This window comes from Bos indicus, chromosome 12, assembly GCF_029378745.1.
Source record: "Bos indicus isolate NIAB-ARS_2022 breed Sahiwal x Tharparkar chromosome 12, NIAB-ARS_B.indTharparkar_mat_pri_1.0, whole genome shotgun sequence".
Classification (NCBI taxonomy): Eukaryota; Metazoa; Chordata; class Mammalia; order Artiodactyla; family Bovidae; genus Bos; species Bos indicus.
Window position 1 is genome coordinate 45,916,092 of NC_091771.1, and position 20,684 is coordinate 45,936,775.

The 20,684-nt window shown below is 35.9% G+C and overlaps 1 protein-coding gene across 2 annotated transcripts in view; it reads right to left on the reverse strand.

The window, feature by feature from the left end:
- The window catches only part of DACH1 (dachshund family transcription factor 1), a 477,973-nt gene that overhangs the window by 39,576 nt on the left and 417,713 nt on the right, over window positions 1-20,684 (reverse strand). For both annotated transcript variants that reach the window (XM_019971815.2, XM_070800335.1), the window contains 3 exons: window positions 13,333-13,484; window positions 3,404-3,551; window positions 327-470 (listed from right to left, as the gene is read on the reverse strand). In XM_019971815.2, the coding sequence (XP_019827374.2) occupies window positions 327-470; window positions 3,404-3,551; window positions 13,333-13,484 (444 nt within the window). The remainder of the gene's footprint in view (window positions 1-326; window positions 471-3,403; window positions 3,552-13,332; window positions 13,485-20,684) is intronic.

Below are 20,684 nucleotides of genomic sequence, written 5' to 3' on the forward strand. Positions count from 1 at the left end.
TGGATAAATAATGCAAAATTGTTCAGAAAATGAGATGGGGGGGTTGAGAACTTCTCATATTAATATTTTATTATGTTTCAGTACAGACAGAATTGGTTAAATAGAAAAGCAATATCATCTCAGATACTGAAGTAACGAAACTGTGGAAGCACCCATGAAATAAAACATTTCCCCCAACACATGTGGCTTTTCTCTCCACCATGCTTTCAAAAAGAGCTTAATGAATCACCAGCCATAGAAATACAAACCCACAAACACATGTAAATTGTGTTTTGAGTATTCACAATGAAAGTTAGTTAGCCATGCATAAAGACACATCCTCTTACCATTTAAGACCCTGAGACTATCTGTTGAAGCTGCCTGTTTTAGTGTTTGTTCGGCTTGCTCACGCCGTTTTGTCTCAAATTCAAGTGCTTCCTGCAATTTTCTCTTTGCCTTCTTCTCCTTCTTTAGCCTCTTTTGAACTATGGCTAGAAAAGAGTATATATACATTATTATTTTTCAGAATTTTTGCAATGTTCACATCTCCACAAACGGTCTCTATTTTTAAAATAATATTATTTTTTCCCCTGCTGGACTGCACCTATCTGTGCAGAGGAAGTTTAAACAAAACAAAAACAAAAAAACAACAATAACCCACTTTTACCTAAAATAAATCTCAGTAAAATGTCCAAGGAGGCCAATTTCTGTTTAGCCTTGAACTACTACAAGAATGCTTTTAATTATCATATGTGGAGACAGTTTTAATGGGAAACTAATTTTAATAAATATTTAAACTCACTGATAAAAGAAGTCTGATTAAATAAATTTTGTAGTTTAGTCTCTGCCCTTGAATCAGACAAATGCAAAGTAATCTGAATAGTATAAACCTTTAAGATTAGTCTCTCTTTATGAAACATTAATTTTGAGTAGTAAATGGAGCATTCCCCCTATCTTTACAAAAATGTTATACCAGCAAAATTTTTAATAATTCTTTCTTGTAATAAATACTATTGCATATGTGGAACTAATTATTATTATTGTTAATATATATATATATATAAACAGACTTTTTTGATGAAATGATTGCAATTTGCTTAGAGATATTAATAATTTCATAGCAGATGTATTTGCAGTATTATATATTTCAGGAAAGTTACACTTTTAGACTGTAGGAGTTTGATGAGTATAAAACTTCATTGCTACTTAAAAAAGTAACCTATGATACAAAAAGTTAATTATGATGAATGTTTTTCCTACTGACCAATTTAAGTATTTGTACATAATATGTAATCAATAAATAATAACAAATTTTCTCCATAAATGTATGTTAACTGTACTTTCATACATATAATAATTGATCATTGTTTTAACTTTTACACTATATATAAAGTAACCAATCAGCATATGGAAAGCATAAAAGTGTTTTCTTTGAAATAATTTTTTTTTGGATGGTTGATAAACATTGTGTATATGAGTGTGACAGAATCAGTATGAGAAAATCCTTCTGGCAGAATTAGTCATAAGAAGTAACCATTCCAAATTTATTATATAATTACTTACTACAGATTAACAAGCAACATTTTTTACCTAGCATAGTATTCAGTCAAGACATCAAAAAAGGTAATAATGGTTCATGTAAGAGTGTTACTTTGAATTTCCAGTTTCCACAAATCCTATTTTTATAATCAATATTATTCAAATGGCAGACCATTATCTTATAGTTTATTGTTGCTGGTAACATATATTTACAGAAAATTGTTTTTACATAGAGTCAAATCGTATAAGAAAAAACAAAACTGGTTTCAAATAAATGCTAATTTCCTTTATTTAATACTGTGAAAATCTTAACAAAGTTACTTGCCTACTCTTTTCCTTTCTAAAGATGATTGCTTACGTTGTCTCTTTGAAAAGAAACAGTAATTGCTGAATTACTTATTTGGATTGTTTATTCGCATGGCACTAGAAGCTCAATACCCAGTACCTTGCCATTGACTGTTTGTTTTCCTCCTACATGATTGAAGCAAATGGGGTTGCCATGTTTCCCTCTTCAGGATAACACACGGCTTCCATAGACACATTCATATAGATCATTATTGATAGTCATTAACTTTAACTTGTTGTTCATAATTAATTAAATGGTAGGTTCATGATGTTGTCTGTGAAACACTTTGTCCTATACGTTTAGCAGTTAAAGGAATAAAACAATGTAAATTTTCCAACAGTTATAAAACAACACAATTCTGAACATCTCTCAAGTAACCAAAAGGTTACCTTAAGAATTCAGGGTTTTGCTTTTAAGTTTTGTTTGAAAAAGACTTCTCCAAGTAAGAACAAAATTGCGACATGGCTATCTCATGGAAGATGGTTCCAAAGAATGAACCGTTTGACCATATTCATTACTCAGAACATATCCCACCATCAACATTTACCTTGTTTTGCTTACTCTAGTAGCTAAATCTATGTGAAGTCACATTACTTAGAACAGTGCTCTACACCCAGCGTGCCAGCTGCCTGAAAGCCTCATCCTGGGAACTGACTAACTATTGCTTCATAGTAACTAATAAAAAACCTATTAGTTCTGCAAGTTTTGAAAGAAAGAATTATTTTAAAATGACCACGTCACATATATCAGAAGAAAGTGTGGATTATTTATAGTGGATATTTATTAAATGAGAGAAAAGGAGCTTCCCCTTTTAAATATTGAAGAGAACTTTAGAGTTGAAGCAGAGGGGAAGTTGTTTGTAAAGAAAATACTCTTGGATGTCATACATAAAATAAGCAGACAAATATGAATGACCTTCAAAATTATCAAAACATGCACTGTAAAGTGTGTAAAAAGCAGCAGTTCATAGACTGATAATAACATTATTTTTACCCAATGAAAATTCACATCAGTTTCTACTCTGATGTGTATTTGACCTTGTTGGATGAAAATGAGGCATTCAGAAAGAAAATTATACAAACACTCAACTTTGGTCATTTGTTCAGATATTCATCAGTCTTCCATTTCAGTTGATAAATATCTCACTAAATCTGCTTCGCTTGAATAATCAGTATTTTTCTATTTTAGTTTTATGACTTTAACTCAAGCTTTTCAAAGGGCAATTATGAATGAATATAGGATTCTTCTTCATGGCTGTCATCTTATCAGAACTCCTTATTTTAAAACTATGAATTGGTTAAATCTATAAGCAGTAAAAATTATGTGATTAATGATATAATGGATATATTTCATTATATATATGGTACGAAGAGACGAGAAACCATGTCCTTTAAAGGTTAAGCTCAGGATTCAAATCCTGCACTAAGCTATAGCTACAAGTAAAAACAAAAAAGTTACAGTTTCATAGTAAATCACAAAATATTGTTATGCTGAATATTTGATGCTAAGTATTAAACTTATTTGGAAGTTTAAAAATACCTCTATTCTTTTGTTCCATTGCCAACTGCTTCTCAAGTGTCTCCCTTAGTTCTCTTTCCCTTAAAAAATCCATCTTCAGTTCTGTTTTTTCAAGTTGAACCTGTTTTTCTTGAGCTCTGGCATTGTCTATGGCAACTTTCAAGAGCCCCTGTACAAAGAAGGTATTCAGAATTATAATATTTTGGATGAAGTACATTTCATTCATTACTTTAACATATTTTAAAAGAGAACAGCCCACTTATCAAATATCTTCATTCCTGTTGTGCAGTCACTTTGTATTTACTAAGATAAATAGTCAAAGTAAAGCAAAATTTTTCTATGTTTAATTAAACTATTTAGGAAGACAAATATTTTTGGCATGCAGGTTCAATTGCTTCTAATTAGAATATCTAGGTTTAATACTACATGAGGGCAACACATAAGTGTATCTTAAAATTAAATATTGTGAAGAAAATTAGACTGATTTGTTCCATGTGTAATTATCTGACATAGTTTATGTAACCCCTTGTGATGTTAGCAATACTCACCTGTCTCTCAGGGCTCATTCTCTGCCACTCCCTACTGAGATTATATACAACGTGAGTGGCCATTTATTTCTTAAGGCACCAATTTGTTTCTGCACCAGGCACTTGGCTCTCTGTTTCCCTCCTGAATACTTTTCCTCCCAAGTTTTGCATGGCTCACTCCTACATTCATTTCACCTTTGTTCAGTCATCACTGGGGAAAACCGTCCTCTTCACATCTTGTCTGGACTAGCCCTCCAAACTCAAACTTTTTATTCCCTCCTTAAAATTCTTCATGTCGTTTATTATGTAATATTGTCATCTGTTTATTTGTTTAGTGGCATATTTTGCATCTTCTTCACTGAAATGTAAGTCCTCTGAGGCAGAGACATTTTCTCTCATGGGGTACTATGGGTACTAAAACTCAGAGAGTGCCTGCTGTAGAGTAGATTTCAAAAATTTATTGAATAGAAGGATTCAAAACTTCTATTAGGATCCAAAGCTTCATGGCTTAGTAATGCATTATTTTTTAAAAATCTATCAAAATGGCTCTAAACAGAGGATACATTTTAGGGTATATATAATACTGCTGCTGCTGAGTCACTTCAGTCATGTCTGACTCTGTGCAACCCCATAGACGGCAGCTCACCAGGCTCCCCCTGTCCCTGGGATTCTCCAGGCAAGAACACTGGAGTGGGTTGCCATTTCCTTCTCCAATGCATGAAAGTGAAAAGTGAAAGTGAAGTTGCTCAGTCGTGTCCGACTCTTCGAGACCCCATGGACTGTAGCCCACCAGGCTCCTCTGCCCATGGGATTTTCCAGGCAAGAGTACTGGAGTGGGGTGCCATGGCCTTCTCCAATATATAATAATAGTATATGGCAAAAGCAAATTATATCTATTTATATAACTGATTATAAAATAATATATATATAATTTGCTGCTACTGCTGCTGCTAAGTCGCTTCAGTTGGGTCCGACTCTGTGTGACTCCATAGACAGCAGCCCAACCAGGCTTCCCCGTCCCTGGGATTCTTAAGGCAAGAACACTAGAGTGGGTTGCCATTTCCTTCTCCAATGCATGAAAGTGAAGAGTGAAAGTGAAGTCGCTCAGTTGTGTCCGACTCTTAGCGACCCCATGGACTGTAGCCTACCAGGCTCCTCCGTCCATGGGATTTTCCAGGCAAGAGTACTGGAGCAGGGTGCCTTTGCCTTCTCCGTATATAATTTGACTATATGCTGTATTAATATATGAGTAGTGTTCTGAAATTTTCAAAAATGAGATTATGAGAATATGTAAAACCTATGCAAAGCGTTCCGCATGTGTTCTCTGCTAAGATGCATTAGAAAATTATTACTAAAGTTATTAGTAAAAATTGGAGCTAAGATTTCAATACTTCTCAACTCAGCAATTCAAAATGCCCTTTTGGAAAAGATGCTTTGGATTGTGAACATCAGCAGCTGAATTTTTCAAATGAAATTAGAAATGAAGTGGTAGTTAATGCCAGTTGTAGATTTATTTGAGACCCCTTTAACCCTTTATAGGATACGACATAAGAAGTTTAATTCATACATTTCAATTCCAGCTTGACTTGCTAACGCAATAGGAATGTACCTTCAGTTCAGCCCAATTGTCACAAGTCTTTTTAAGTCTCTTTTCAAGCACATATAAGCTATTAATATTTAATATTTGGTATAACTGATCCTGAATTTTCTGGATTAATTTTTGTGATAGGAAACAAGCTGGATGGCAGTTCACTTCTCTCTACTCTTTTGTTTTTAACAATAAAACATAGCTGCTAAGGAAACTGCCATCTTAATTCGGCAACATTCCTGTATATGTTTCTTCTTCATCAGGAACAAACAATTAGTAACAAATGAAAGAGATCATTACATCAAGTGCCCTTTTAGATCACCCCAATTAAAACTTTAGTTTAGCTGTATTTTAATTCTAAGATACCAAATTCTAATTTTCTGCTCTGATTGCTCTTGTTGACTTATCTTTGAAAGATGTACTCTCTGTGCAATGTCTAGAGATTATTTAGCAAGATGCCAATGTTGGCACCACTTAATGTGTTGATTGGTTGTATTATCAGTAGCTGTTTAAAATAAATTACTATTAAACTATTATTGTCCTTGGCTGACAAAACACAATATTTTGGTGTTCTTTAAATATGAAACAATCATTATGAATAAACGTGTTGAATAGTGTTAAGCTGCAGTTCTAATTTGTATAATTTTATATTAATATTTGTTGTAAATATAAAGTTGCTAAGAACATTTATGTTTATTGTTTCCTTCTGTTACATTGCTGTTAATGTCGCTAATGGTAGTACATTACTTATTCCTGCTGATTATGTCTGAAAAATATTAGCTTTAGGATCCAATACCCTCTAGGGACTACTTATAAGCTGTATAAAATTAAGTTTCATTTTTAGACTTTAAATCAGTGCACATCAGTAGGAGTCCAGTGTGAACAAAAATCTTCACTAGAGCCAAACTGATACATATGCAAAAAATATGTTATTGTCTGTGACAGCTCTTCTGAAAAAATACGGAAAACCAATTAAATTTCAATGCAGCAGGGGACTGGGAAAAACAAAAGCAAGTAGTGTTCACAACATCTACAAATCACTGGGACACCATTTTAACCATCAGTGATAACAGTACTATCGGATTTGTGTAACTTCTGTAAATTTTCCAGGTAGATCATATGCAAAAGGTCACACTAAATGCTAGGTCTCATGTGGTCATGCGATATCAAGCAAAATTCTACGATGGCAATGTGATTTAATGTAAAGGAAACAAGGTTTAAAACATAAAATTTGTTCCCAAGGGGAGGTCAGTTCTCATGATGTTGAAGCTGGATAGTAACGATTCTTAAAAAAAAAAATGCATTTTAAATTTAGTCTATGACACAGCAGTTATTAAAGATAGTGGTTGTTTGACTTCAGATTTCTTTTCTATATGCAGACATAATGCTTGTCATAATACAGAAGTATTTTTGCTTTCTAAAGTACTATGACTTGTAAACAAATTTCTATCATTTTTCAGGGAATGAGTTTATAAACTACATATATAAAGGGCACATTAATCTAGCAATATGTCAACTATTTCTCTTGCCTAGGAAGTATAAGAATCTGCCTGTATAGGAGACTTACAGTGATATTGATATGACAGAAGCATTTCTTAATTTATTAGTTAGATCCTTGAGGAAGAAAAGCTTACTTGGTACATATTTGTATTTTGTACAAATTTGTGTTCAGTAGTTTGCTATTTCTAATGAGAGTAAATAAGGAAATGGCAACCCAGTATTTTTGCCTGGGAAATCCCATGGACAAGGAGCCTGGCAGGTTGTAGTCCATGGGATCACATAGACTCTAGTATTCCTGCTTAGAAAATCCCATGGAAAGAGGGGACTGGCAGACTGTTGTCCATCGGGTAGCACAAGAGTCGGACACTATTGAGCAACGAAACAACAACAACAAACCCAGTTGGAGGAGATTTTTAGCCATTATCTAGTCTAGCTTAAACCTTTCAAAGATGAGAAAACCAAGGTCCAGAAGGAGGAGGTGACTTGTCTAAGGTTCCAAACGAGTAAGCTGACTAAACCTAGGTCAGGACTGCCCTGAGGTTTTTGGTTTTTCTTTTTTTCTTTGTTTGGTGTTTCATTCCGAAAAAGAATAGTGTGCCTTGAAGTTAGGAACTTTAAAAAATATGACAGAACAGTATCAACTAAAGCATTTTTGCCACTCTTGTGACAAAAGATACTATACTTGGTTTACTGTTACGGTTACTGTACTTCAAAGTTGATTAACGATGAATTCTCCATCAAAAGCACTTCTAGGTATCCTATACTGGATACTGGTATCTAGAGATGCTTACAGGGAATGGAACTTCCTAAATGATAAGAACAACAGAGGTGAAATGGGTCTTCTGTTATTCATAATAAACTCCTTGCAACTACATATGAGTTTCTGTTAATAAGTTGACTTTTGGCAAGTCCCTAAAGGATGGATGAGATTCAGAGAACTTTTTAATTGGTCAGTGTATAGAGGTACAGGGTGGGTGACGTGTGAGGGAATGGAAGCTCTATGCCTCTTTCGAAATACATTGCCCTACACATTTCTCCCATCTGTTTCTGAATTGTATTGGACAATTCACCCGCTCCTTCTTTACCTTGATTTATAATCTTTTATAATAAACCGGGTACATAAGTAACACGTTTTCCTAAGTTCAATGAGCTGCTTTAACAAATTAATTGGCAGGCATGGTGGGAATCTCCAGTCTGTAGCTGGTTGGTCACAAGCACAGGTTACAACCAGGACTTACAACTGGCAATGAAAGCGGGGGCAGGAAGCAGGTTTGTGAGGCTGAATTCTTAATCTATGAGATCTGATGCTATCTCTAAGCAGATCATGCCTGAACTAGGATAAAATGCAGGGCCCCCAGCTTAGCTCGCAGAATTGCTTGTAATGGGAAAAACTCTGACACTGGTGAATTAGAAGTATCAGAATTTAAGTAGTGTTAGAGTAGAGGAGACTCAAAGGAGTATATTTCCTGCACAAGGACATATTAAGATTATTCAGCAAATATTGTTGTTTAGTTGCTAAGTCATGCCCTACTTTTTTCGGGATCCAAAGGACTGTAACCCACCAGGCTCCTCTGTCCATGGGATTTTCCAGCAAGCTTACTGGAGTGGGTTGCCGTTTCCTTCTCCATGGTATCTTCCTGACCCAGGGATGGAACCTGCATCTCCTGTATTAGTAAGGGAATTCTTTACCACTGAGTCACCAGGGAAGTCCTCAATAAAATTAGTTTTACTATTAATATTTGTATTGTTGTTGTATATGATATAAATTAGTAAATATGATACAGAGTCCAGATTTTTAAGAGATTAATGCCACTCTCTTCATTACAGTAAACTGAGTTTAAAATATTGGCTGTGGTTTACTGTTTTTTCCATGATCTCTCTTCACAAAATTGGTAATGGGACACACAGGAGAAGATATAACATACTATGATTAAAGATAAAAAGACATAATATAAAAACCAATGTATCTGATGCTAGTCTACCCATATTTTGAAGTCAATGTCTTATTTTATCGTTTATCATTTTGAAAAGTTTCTAATTCTTTTATCAGTTAGAGAAGATTAGTAACTATATAACTAATTACTAGTACATATTTTATAATTAAAATACATATTAATAATGCAAATAAAAATGATTCATTTTTTTGAAATGTATAAGATATATTACTGATCATGACTTTGAAATGTAAAGACTGGAATATGTATAATCAGAATATTTTGGTCAAATTATTTTTCATTGTCTTCCATTAAATATAGAAGTAAAGAATGCTTCTTAAATACCACAGTCAGAATATGTTTATTTGTCAGACCATAGTGAACCAATCTCAGCCTGCTATTCATTGTGGTTTTAACATCCCTTTTAGATTTTCCTTGTTTGTTTAATACTTCCACATAGACAAATCAGAATGAACCAAACAGCTATCTTACTCCCCTTATGGCATATATCCTTAGGGTTAATATCACTCCTCACTAAATTTTATATTCTCTACCTTATTTTTCTTTTCTACTTTTTATTTATTTAACTATCCTTTAAAATAATTTTTTGTAAATAGGGTAATAAACAGTGCAACATATTTATTCCTAGTCTTATGTGCAAATGTATCCCAGTTATGATTAACAGCTTGAAAGCTCAGATTGAGAATAGTGGGTAAAATTCTCCCTTCAGTTTGTTCAAATGATAATCAATGATTGAAGGTGTCACATCCAGTAAATTGATACTAAAATTCTACTTTCCACACCTAAAATCTCATAGGTTGTTGTCCATGAACACGTTTGATTAAGGAAACCATAATGAAAGACTGTCCACATAGAAAAATAAAATAAAATTCCATATAATTTTTTTAATTCTAAAAAGGAAAATCTAGAATGAATTTAAATGTCACTAAAGTAAAATTGCTGTTCTTTACTGAAGATATCCTTATTCTTTATGACTTCTAATTTATAAAAATAGTCAAACTTTAAGAAAGAATAGTATAGTTCTAGGAACTAGCAAAAATCTGGTACCTAAAGATATACAGTATACACATATATTTCTATACTACATATATTTTTCTGTACTATATATAAAACGTATTTTCTACACTATATATAGTATATATATTTTAAAATACTAGCATATAGTATTTTTCTACAGGCCCTCTTTTAAAACACAAAGAAATACCATTTAAGAAAATTCAATTTTGATAATGTGTCATGGAAGGGACATCTACAGTAGCTATTAAAAATTCTTAATTTTAAAATTATCAAATTACACAATATCATGAAATCAAAGGATTGAATATTAGAACAATAACTCCTTAAATATTATTTTGAGTAGTTTTGGTCATTAATTCTAAGAAAAATAGAGTTTATGTGCATTAAATTTAAATATAACACAATATTCTAAAATAGAAAACATGCACAATAAACCTTTAATTTTAAACATGATATTGTATGATATAAAAATGCAAATACTTTCAACTCAATTATTTTTCATTGTCATTGTGATAAAGTATCTTCAAAGGAAATACAGAGCTTTAAATTTACCACACCAAAAGAGTATTGCCATTTGAGACAGAAAGCAGAGAACCCCATTATACATAATTGAACTTACAAAGGAAATTGAGGTAGACAGAATGTAATTACCCAAATTAGAATTTGGACAGCAAACACATTTATACTGTATGCCCCATGAGTCAGAGTCATGACTGTTTAAATATTCTATACCATTCCTAGGATATTACTATAACTCAATATATGTAATAATAATAAAAGAGCTAGCAACTATGACCTTTTGCAAAATAATGTGAAACTATAACTGAACATAAATCTAGCATGTATGTCTGGCTTGTGTGTGTGTATGTGAACATGTATATAAGTATGTATGAATGTATGTATGTATTGTCGTTTGTTTTACTGTATATTGCACTTAGTAAGATTTTCAATACTTATTTTACCTTTCAAACATATATGTGCATGCACATATACTTGTATACAGGTATCACATTCATATATATACATATATAATATCTCATCTGTATACATCTATATGTGAAACTGAAGTGAACAGCTTAATTTATTTTAAATGAAATATTATTTCCTTTTTTGATGTGGACCATTTTTAAAGTCTTTGCTAAATTTGTTCCAATATTGCTTTGGCTGTTTATGTTCTGGTTTTTTGTCTGTGAGTCATGAGGGATCTTAGCTACCTGACCATGGATCAAACCTGCACGCCCTTCATTGGAAGGCAAGGTCTTAACCACTGGACATAGAGGGAGGTCCCTAAATGGAGCATTTTTACTGTGAGTGTTCTAACTTTGTCAGACCCAGAATCCTATGATTTAGGACTAGAAGAAATAATTTACTTTGACTTGACTCCTATCATCAATGCTTCCTAATATATCATCTTAAGGCTGTTTGGAAAGCTAGAGAATATATTATTTCCAGAGATCTATTCAGTAAAAAATAATTTATCTAAAATTTGAACAATTTAAAACTGAAATTTTCCCTTTTCTTCTTTTCTTTCTTTAAAGAAATACTTATAATTTGAGGTGATGTAGATAACATTTCTGGGCTTCTCATGTTGTGCTAGTGGTAAAGAGCCTGCCCACCAATGCAGGAGACATAAGAGATGTGGGTTAAATCTGTGGGTTCAGAAGGTCTTGAGGAAGGCATGGTAACCCACTCCAGTATACTTGCTTGGAGAATCCCATGGACAGAGAAGCCTGGAGTCCTATAGTCCATAGGGTTACATAGAGTCCGACCCGACTGAACCGATTTAGCATGCAAGCACACAAGCAGATAACATTTCTAGTCTGTGTATTACTGTCTATGGGTGGGTGGATAAACATTCTCAAACACAGAATTTGACTTAGTGATGTGGTTTTCACATAGAACGCAAGGGTCCCTGTGTAAATCTACTCTTCAGATGAGCAAACCGGTTTGCACTAGTGAATGTTTACACAGAAATGTTTTCTTTGCTGAAATTGAAATTAAATTATTATTTTCCCCATTAAAGAGGCTTTAGTTAGTGAATATACAGACACCTAGATGGAGAATTTTAAGTAAATGTTTAGCTTTATATTTGCTTCATATAGAATTTTATAAATATATATATGTACACACACACACAGAACATACAAAAGAAACTTAATTGTTCCCTTACTTCTCAAAGTGTAAATTCAGAAATGTTGAGGGATATTTTTGAAAGCATTTAATTTAACAAAAGAGAAATGCATTAAGAACTTTAACTCAGAAAACAATAATGTGGGCTGAATTTAGAAAAAAAGTTACATGTTTATTTTTAAATATAATCAGTTATTTGGCTATGATTACATTTAGGTTAGATTGATGATTTATTTCAATTACTGAGATATAAAACCTTAAAGTTGAATACAGTTCTGAAGATTCTAATTACATTAGTATTAAAAATGCCATATTAACAGATGAGAAGATATGTTACATTAAAGGCCTTCTGTTATGTCCTTAGAGAGGTAAATAAAATTAATTACATTTCTACTGGGAGAAAGTTTAATATGGTATGAAATGTGTACAGAAAAATACCAGTAAGGATTGAATGCTAGAACAAAGATTAAAAAAAAAAAATACCACCAGAGTATCTGTAAGCATATTACTACCAGCTATTTTAAGTGTGGAGAAGTAGATGGCAAAAAGCTCCATCTGGGGTCCACATGACCACTTCATGTGTGGGCAAAAAATTATGTTTTCTTTTATCCCAAACACTTATTATTTTGGCTCCATGTTCTATGTTATTGTTAATGGTATTTTTTATTCATAATGTACTGTACATAAAATATACATCCTAAAGACTACATAGGAAATCTGTGGAAAGTTTTGTATGACTTTTTGAAGTCTATTCTTTGAAGAAATCCTATTAACTGAAATAAACTAATTTATGAAAGAAGGGATTTTTTGGATTCTTTTTCATTTAGACATATTTAAATGACTAAACATATCATTTCCTCACTGAAAGGCCAGCAGTTTAAAAACAGCTAAACATTTATTAGAACTGGTGTACTGTCTTTTAATACATCAGACAAACTTAAACAGCTAGATTCCTACTATTAATTGGCAATAAAGAGAACATTTAAGCAGAATGGTTTTTAAAAGGCCCAGGTCCTTTCATCTAAGTTTTTATTAAGATGTAGTATACACATTTGGGTATTTCTAACCAATTGAATTTGTGTATTAAGTTTAAAATATCAAATTGCTAGAAAAATTCATTATCATGGTTTTGTCAGTCTCAAGAATGGATTAAGCTGGGATAGTATGACTTTGGGAAAAATTGACAGCTGAATCCTCCATGTTCCTTTCTCCCAGAATGTGAAAAAGTCCTACCTGTATGTTAGTCAGAAGGGTCTCTATGGAAGACAATCCATCAGGAAACAGAAAAGGAGATGGGAATCCTGGAGGTAGTGGTTGTCCATGCCCAGTTAGAGAAAGTTTGTCAAGGCTGTCTCTCGCAGTTGGTGTGGAAAGCGGGGTCTCATCTGTGTGTGATTGAAACAAAAATATAGAACAAGTTACGCTTGTCTGTTTTTATTAGACCTCAGTAATGGCTTCCCTAGTGGTTTCCAGAACATTTATTGCAAATTGGTTCCTGCTATCAGGAGAAAATGCTTTCTGCTGAATTTTCTTTAATGAAAAAGCTGTGGAGATACAACAAGATAACATTAATGAGTAACTTTATAAGCCTTTTAAATGCAGTCTCTAATGAGACTGAGTTTACAGTGCCATAGAATCTTTTTAAAACAAATATTATCTCATATATAGTTGTGATAATATATTCAGGCTGACTTTATGGGCACCTTCCCAATTATCTCATTTTAGTTTATTCTGTTTGGATTGACAATAGGATATTTCAAGAGCTTCATATAGGAGAAATGTTTTGTATCTTAGTGTTTCTTTCTCAATTAACCTGGAAGGGTTATATATATCAATGATTTGTTCAAATATATTCTTGAGTCTACAAACAAATATACAATTAAAAACTTTAATTCCATAACTAAAAAAAAAAAACAAAACTGGAATCAAATACATTCTTCAGTAATTATAATTGAATCGTTCAATATTATTAAAACTAAAGATCTGGACCAGAGACACCACAGAGACTGAGACAGAACTGTGTTTGCGTGTCTCCTGTGGAGGTACAGATCAGCAGTGGACTGCCATTGGGTATGGCATAAGCCCTCTTGGAGGAGGTAGCCATTAACACTATCATAGAACTGCCAGAACTTATACAGGACTGGGAAATAGACTATTGAAGGGTATAAACAGAACCTTGTGTGTACCAGGACCCAGAAGAAAGGAGCAGTGACGCCACAAGAGACTGACCCAGACTTGCCTGGGTGTGTCCAGGAGTCGCCAGGGGAGGCGTGGGTCTGTGGTGGCCTGCTCCAGGGTTGGAGGCACCGAGTGTATCAGTACATGCATGGGATCTTTTGAGAGGTCACCATTATCTTCATTACCTCTACCATAGTTTGAGCCCAGGTAAATAGCAGGGAGAGAACACAGCTTCATCCACCAACAAAAAATTGGATTAAAGATTTACTGAGCATGGCCCCGCCCATTAGAAGAAGACCCAGTTTCCCCCTCAGTTAGTCTCTCCCATCAGGAAGCTTCCATAAGCCTCTTTCCTTCTCCATAGAGGGCAGACAGACTGGAAACCACATTACAGGAAACTAACAGTTCTATGAAGACCTACAAGACCTTTTAGAACTAACACACAAAAAAGATGTCCTTTTAATTATAGGGGACTGGAATGCAAAAGCAGGAAGTCAAGAAACACCTGGAGTGGTAGGCAAATTTGGCCTTGGAATAAGGAATGAAGCAGGGCAAAGACTAATACAGTTTTGCCAAGAAAATGCACTGGTCATAACAAACACCCTCTTCCAACAACACAAGAGAAGACTCTATACATGGACATCACCAGATGGTCAACACTGAAATCAGATTAATTATATTCTTTGCAGCCAAAGATGGAGAAGCTCTATACAGTCAGCAAAAACAAGACCGGGAGCTGACTGTGGTTCAGATCATGAACTCCTTATTGCCAAATTCAGACTTAAATTGAAGAAAGTAGGGAAAACCACTAGACATTCAGATATGACCTAAATCAAATCCCTTATGATTATACAATGGAAATGAGAAATAGATTTAAGGGACTAGATTTGATAGACAGAGTGCCTTATGAACTATGGACAGAGGTTCGTGACACTCTACAGGAGACAGGGATCAAGACCATCCCCATAGAAAAGAAATGCAAAAAAGCAAAATGGCTGTCTGGGGAGGCCTTATAAATAGCTGTGAAAAGAAGAGAAGCGAAAAGCAAAGGAGAAAAGGAAACACATAAGGATCTGAATGCAGAGTTCCAAAGAATAGCAAGGAGAGATAAGAAAGCCTTCTTCAGCGATCAATGCAAAGAAATAGAGGAAAACAACAGAATGGGAAAGACTAGGGATCTCTTCAAGAAAATCAGAGATACCAAAGGAATATTTCATGCAAAGATGGACTCAATAAAGGACAGAAATGGTATGGACCTAACAGAAGCATAAGATATTAAGAAGAGATGGCAAGAATACACAGAAGAACTGTAGAAAAAGATCTTCACGACCCAGATAATCATGATGGTGTGATCACTGACCTGGAGCCAGACATCCTGGAACATGAAGTCAAGTGGGCCTTAGAAAGCATCACTACAAACAAAGCTAGTTGAGGTGATGGAATTCCAGTTGAGCTATTTCAAATCCTGAAAGATGATACTGTGAAAGTGCTGCACTCAATATGCCAGCAAATTTGGAAAACTCAGCAGTGGCCACAGACTGGAAAAGGTCAGTTTTCATTCCAATCCCAAAGAAAGGCAATGCCAAAGAATGCTCAAACTACTGCACAATTGCACTCATCTCACACGCTAGTAAAGTAATGCTCAAAATTCTCCAAGCCAGGCTTCAGCAATATGTGAACCGTGAACTTCCAGATGTTCAAGCTGGTTTTAGAAAAGGCAGAGGAACAGAGATCAAAATGCCAACATCCACTGGATCATGGAAAAAGCAAGAGAGTCTCAGAAAAACATCTATTTCTGCTTTATTGACTATGCCAAAGCCTTTGACTGTGTGGATCACAATAAACTGTGGAAAATTCTGAACAGAGATGGGAATACCAGACCACCTGATCTGCCTCTTGAGAAATTTGTATGCAGGTCAGGAAGCAACAGTTAGAACTGGACATGGAACAACAGATTGGTTCCAAATACGAAAAGGAGTAAGTCAAGGCTGTATATTGTCACCCTGCTTATTTAACTTATATGCAGAGTACATCATGAGAAACACTGGACTGGAAGAAACACAAGCTGGAATCAAGATTGCCGGGAGAAATATCAATAACCTCAAATATGCAGATGACACCACCCTTATGGCAGAAAGTGAAGAGGAACTAAAAAGCCTCTTGATGAAAGTGAAAGTGGAGAGTGAGAAAGTTGGCTTAAAGTTCAACATTCAGAAAAAGAAGATCATGGCATCCGGTCCCATCACTTCATGGGAAATAGATGGGGAAACAGTGGAAACAGTGTCAGACTTTATTTTTCTGGGCTCCAAAATCACTACAGATGGTGACTGCAGCCATGAAATTAAAAGACGCTTACTCCTTGGAAGGAAAGTTGTGACCAACCTAGATAGCATATTCTGAAGCAGAGACATTACTTTGCCAACAAAGGTCTGTCTAGTCAAGGCTATGGTTTTTCCTGTGGTCATGTTTGGATGTGAGAGTTGGACTGTGAAGAAGGCTGAGCGCCGAAGAATTCATGCTTTTGAACTGTGGTGTTGGAGAAGTCTCTTGAGAGTCCCTTGGACTGCAAGGAGAACCAACCAGTCCATTCTGAAGGAGATCAGTCCTGGCATTTCTTTGGAAGGACTGATGCTAAAGCTGAAACTCCAGTACTTTGGCCACCTCAAGTGAAGAGTTGACTCTTTGGAAAAGACTCTGATGCTGGGAGGGATTGGGGGCAGGAGGAGAAGGGGATGACAGAGGATGAGATGGCTGGATGGCATCACTGACTCGATGGACGTGAGTCTTTGTGAACTCTGGGAGTTGGTGATGGACAGGGAGGCCTGGCGTGCTGCGATTCATGGGGTTGCAAAGAATCGGACATGACTGAGTGACTGAAATGAACTGAACTGAACTGAACCAATCTCATCACATGGTTCACAGCCTTGTCTAACTCAATGAAACTATGAGCCATGCTGTGTAGGGCAACCCAAGATGAACAAGTCATGGTGGAGAGTTCTGACAAAACACGGTCCACTGGAGAAGGGAATGGCAAACTACTTCAGTATTCTTGTCTTGAGAACCCCATGAACAGGATGAAAGGCAAAAAGATAGAACACTGAAAGACGAACTCCCCAGTTTGGTAGGTGCCCAATATGCTACTGGAGACCAGTGGAGAAATAACTCCAGAAAGAATGAAGAGACGGAGCCAAAGCAAAAACAAAACCCAGTTGTGGATATGACTAGAGATGGCAGTAAAGTCTGAAGCTGTAAAGAGCAATATTGCATAGGAACCTGGAATGTTAGGTCCATAAATCAAGGCAAATTGGAAGTGGTCAAACAGGAGATGGCAAGACTGAACATCGACATTTTAGGAATTGGTGAACTAAAATGGACTAGAAAGAGTGAATTTAACTCAGATGACCATTATATCTACTATTGTGGGAAAGAATCCCTTAGAAGAAATGGAGTAGCCATCATAGTCAACTAAAGAGTCCAAAATGCAGAATGATCTCTGTTTGTTTCCAAGGCAAATCGTCCAATATCACGGTAATTCAAGTCTATGCCCCTCCCAGTAATGCTGAAGTTGAATGGTTCTATGAAGACCTACAAGAACTTCTAGAACTAACATCCAAAAAAGATGTCCTTTTCATCATAGGGGACTGGAATGCTAAAGTAAGAAGTCAAGAAACACCTGGAGTAACAGGCAAATTTGGCCTTGGAGTACAGAATGAAGCAGGGCAAAGGCTAATAGACTTTTGCCAAGAAAACGCACTGGTCATAGCAAACACCCACTTCCAACAACACAAGAGAAGATTCTACACATAGACATCACCAGATGGTCAATACCAAAATCAGATTGATTATATTCTTTGCAGCCAAAGATGGAGAGGCTCTATACAGACAGTAAACACAAGACTGGGAGCTGACTGTGGTTCAGATCATGAACTCCTTATTGCCAAATTCAGACTTAAATGGAAGAAAGTAGGGGAAACCACTAAAGCATTCAGGTATGACCTAAATCAAATCCCTTACGATTGTACAGTGTAAGTAAGAAATAGATTCAAGGGATTAGATCTGATAGACAGAGTGCTTGAAGAACTATGGATGGAGGTTCAAGAAAAAGAAATGCAAAAAAGCAAAATGGCTGTTTGAGGAGGTCTTAAAAATAGCTGTGAAAAGAAGAGAAGCAAAAAGCAAAGGAGAAAAGGAAAGATAAAACCATTTAAATGCAGAGTTCCAAAGAATAGCAAGGAGGGATAAGAAGGCCTTCCTCAGTGATCAATGCAAAGAAACAGAGGAAAAAAATAGAATGGGAAACTAGAGATCTCTTCAGGAAAATTAGAGATACCAAGGGAACATTTCATGCAAAGATGGGCTCAATAAAGGACAGAAATGATAGAGACCTAACAGAAGCAGAAGATATTAAGAAGAGGTGGCAAGAATACACAGAGTTCAATTCAATTCAGTCACTCAGTCATGTCCGACTCTTTGTGACCCCATGAACCACAGCACGTGAAGCCTCCCTGTCCATCACCAACTGCCAGAGTCTACCCAAACCCATGTCCATTGAGTTTGTGATGCATCCAACCATCTCATCCTCTGTTGTCCCCTTCTCCTCCTGCCCTCAATCTTTCCCCAGCATCAGGGTCTTTTCAGACGAGTCAGCTCTTTGCATGAGGTGGCCAAAGTACTGGAGCTTCAGCTTCAACATCAGACCTTCCAATGAACACCCAAGACTGATCTCCTTTAGGATGGACTGATTGGATCTCCTTGAAGTCCAAGGGACTCTCAAGAGTCTTCTCCAACACTACAGTTCAAAAGCATCAATTCTTCGGCACTCAGCTCTCTTTGTAGTCCAACTCTCACATCCATACACAGAACTATACAAAAAAGATCTTCATGACCCAGATAATCATGATGGTATGATCACTCACCTAGAGCCAGACATCCTGGAATGCAAAGTCAAGTGGGCCTTAGGAAGCATCACTATGAACAAAGCTAGTGGAGGTGATGGAATTCCAGTTGAGCTATTTCAAATCCTAAAAGATGATGCTGTGAAAGTGCTGCACTCAATATGCCAGCAAATTTGGAAAACTCAGCAGTGGTTTCAGGACTAGAAAAGGTCAGTTTTCATTCCAATGCCTAAGAAGAGCAATGCCAAAGAATGTTCAAACTACTGCACAATTGCACTCATCTCACACGACAGCAAAGTAATGCTCAAAATTCTCCAAGCCAAGCTACAACACCACGTGAACCTTGAACTTCCAGATGTTCAAGTTGGTTTTAGAAATGGCAGAGGAACCAGATATCAAATTGCCAACATCCATTGCATCATCAAAAAAGCAAGAGAGTTCCAGAAAAACATCTATTTCTGCTTTATTGACCATTCCAAAGACTTTGACTATGTGGATCACAATAAACTGTGGAAAATTCTGAAAGAGATGGGAACACCTGACCTCCTTCTTGAGAAATCTGTATGCAGGTCAGGAAGCAACCTTTAGAACTGGACATGGAAAAACAGACTGGTTCCAAATAGGGAAAGGAGTACATCAAGGCTGTACATTGTCACCCTGCCTCTTTAACTTCTATGAAGAGTACATCATGAGAAAAGCTTGGCTGAAGCACAATTGCTGGGAATCAAACATTGCTGGAATCAAGATTGCTGGGAGAAATATCAATAACCTCAGATATGCAGGTGACACCACCCTTTTGGCAGAAAGGGAGGAGAACTAAAGAGCCTCTTGACAAAAGTGAAAGAGGAGAGTGAAAAAGTTGGCTTAAAGCTCAACATTCAGAAAACAAAGATCAAGGCATCCAGTCCCATCACTTCAGGGCAAATAGATGGGGAAACAGTGGAAACAGTGACAGACTTTATTTCTGGGGGCTCCAAAGTCACTGCACATGGTGACTGCAGTCATGAAATTAAAAGATGCTTACTCCTTGGAAGAAACGCTATGACCAACCTAGATAGCATATTAAGAAGCAGAGATATTACTTTGCCAACAAAGACCATCTAGTCAAGGTTATGGTTTTTTTCAGTAGTCATGTATGCATGTGAGATTTGGACTATAAAGAAAGCTGAGCACTGAAATATTGATGCTTTTGAACTATGGTGTTGAAGAAGACTCTTGAGAGTCCCTTGGAATGCAAGGAGATCCAACCAGTCCATCCTAAAGGAGACCAGTCCTGAGTGTTCATTGGTAGGACTGATGCTGAAGCTGAAACTCAATACTGTGGCTACCTGTTGCAACGAACTGACTCATTTGAAAAAACCCTGATGCTGGGAAAGATTGAAGGTGGGGGGCAAAGGGGACAATAGAGGATGAGATGATTGGATGGCATCACTGACTCAATGGACATGAGTTTGAGTATACTCCAGGAGTTGGTGATGGACAGGGAGGCCTCGTGTACTGCAACCATGGGAT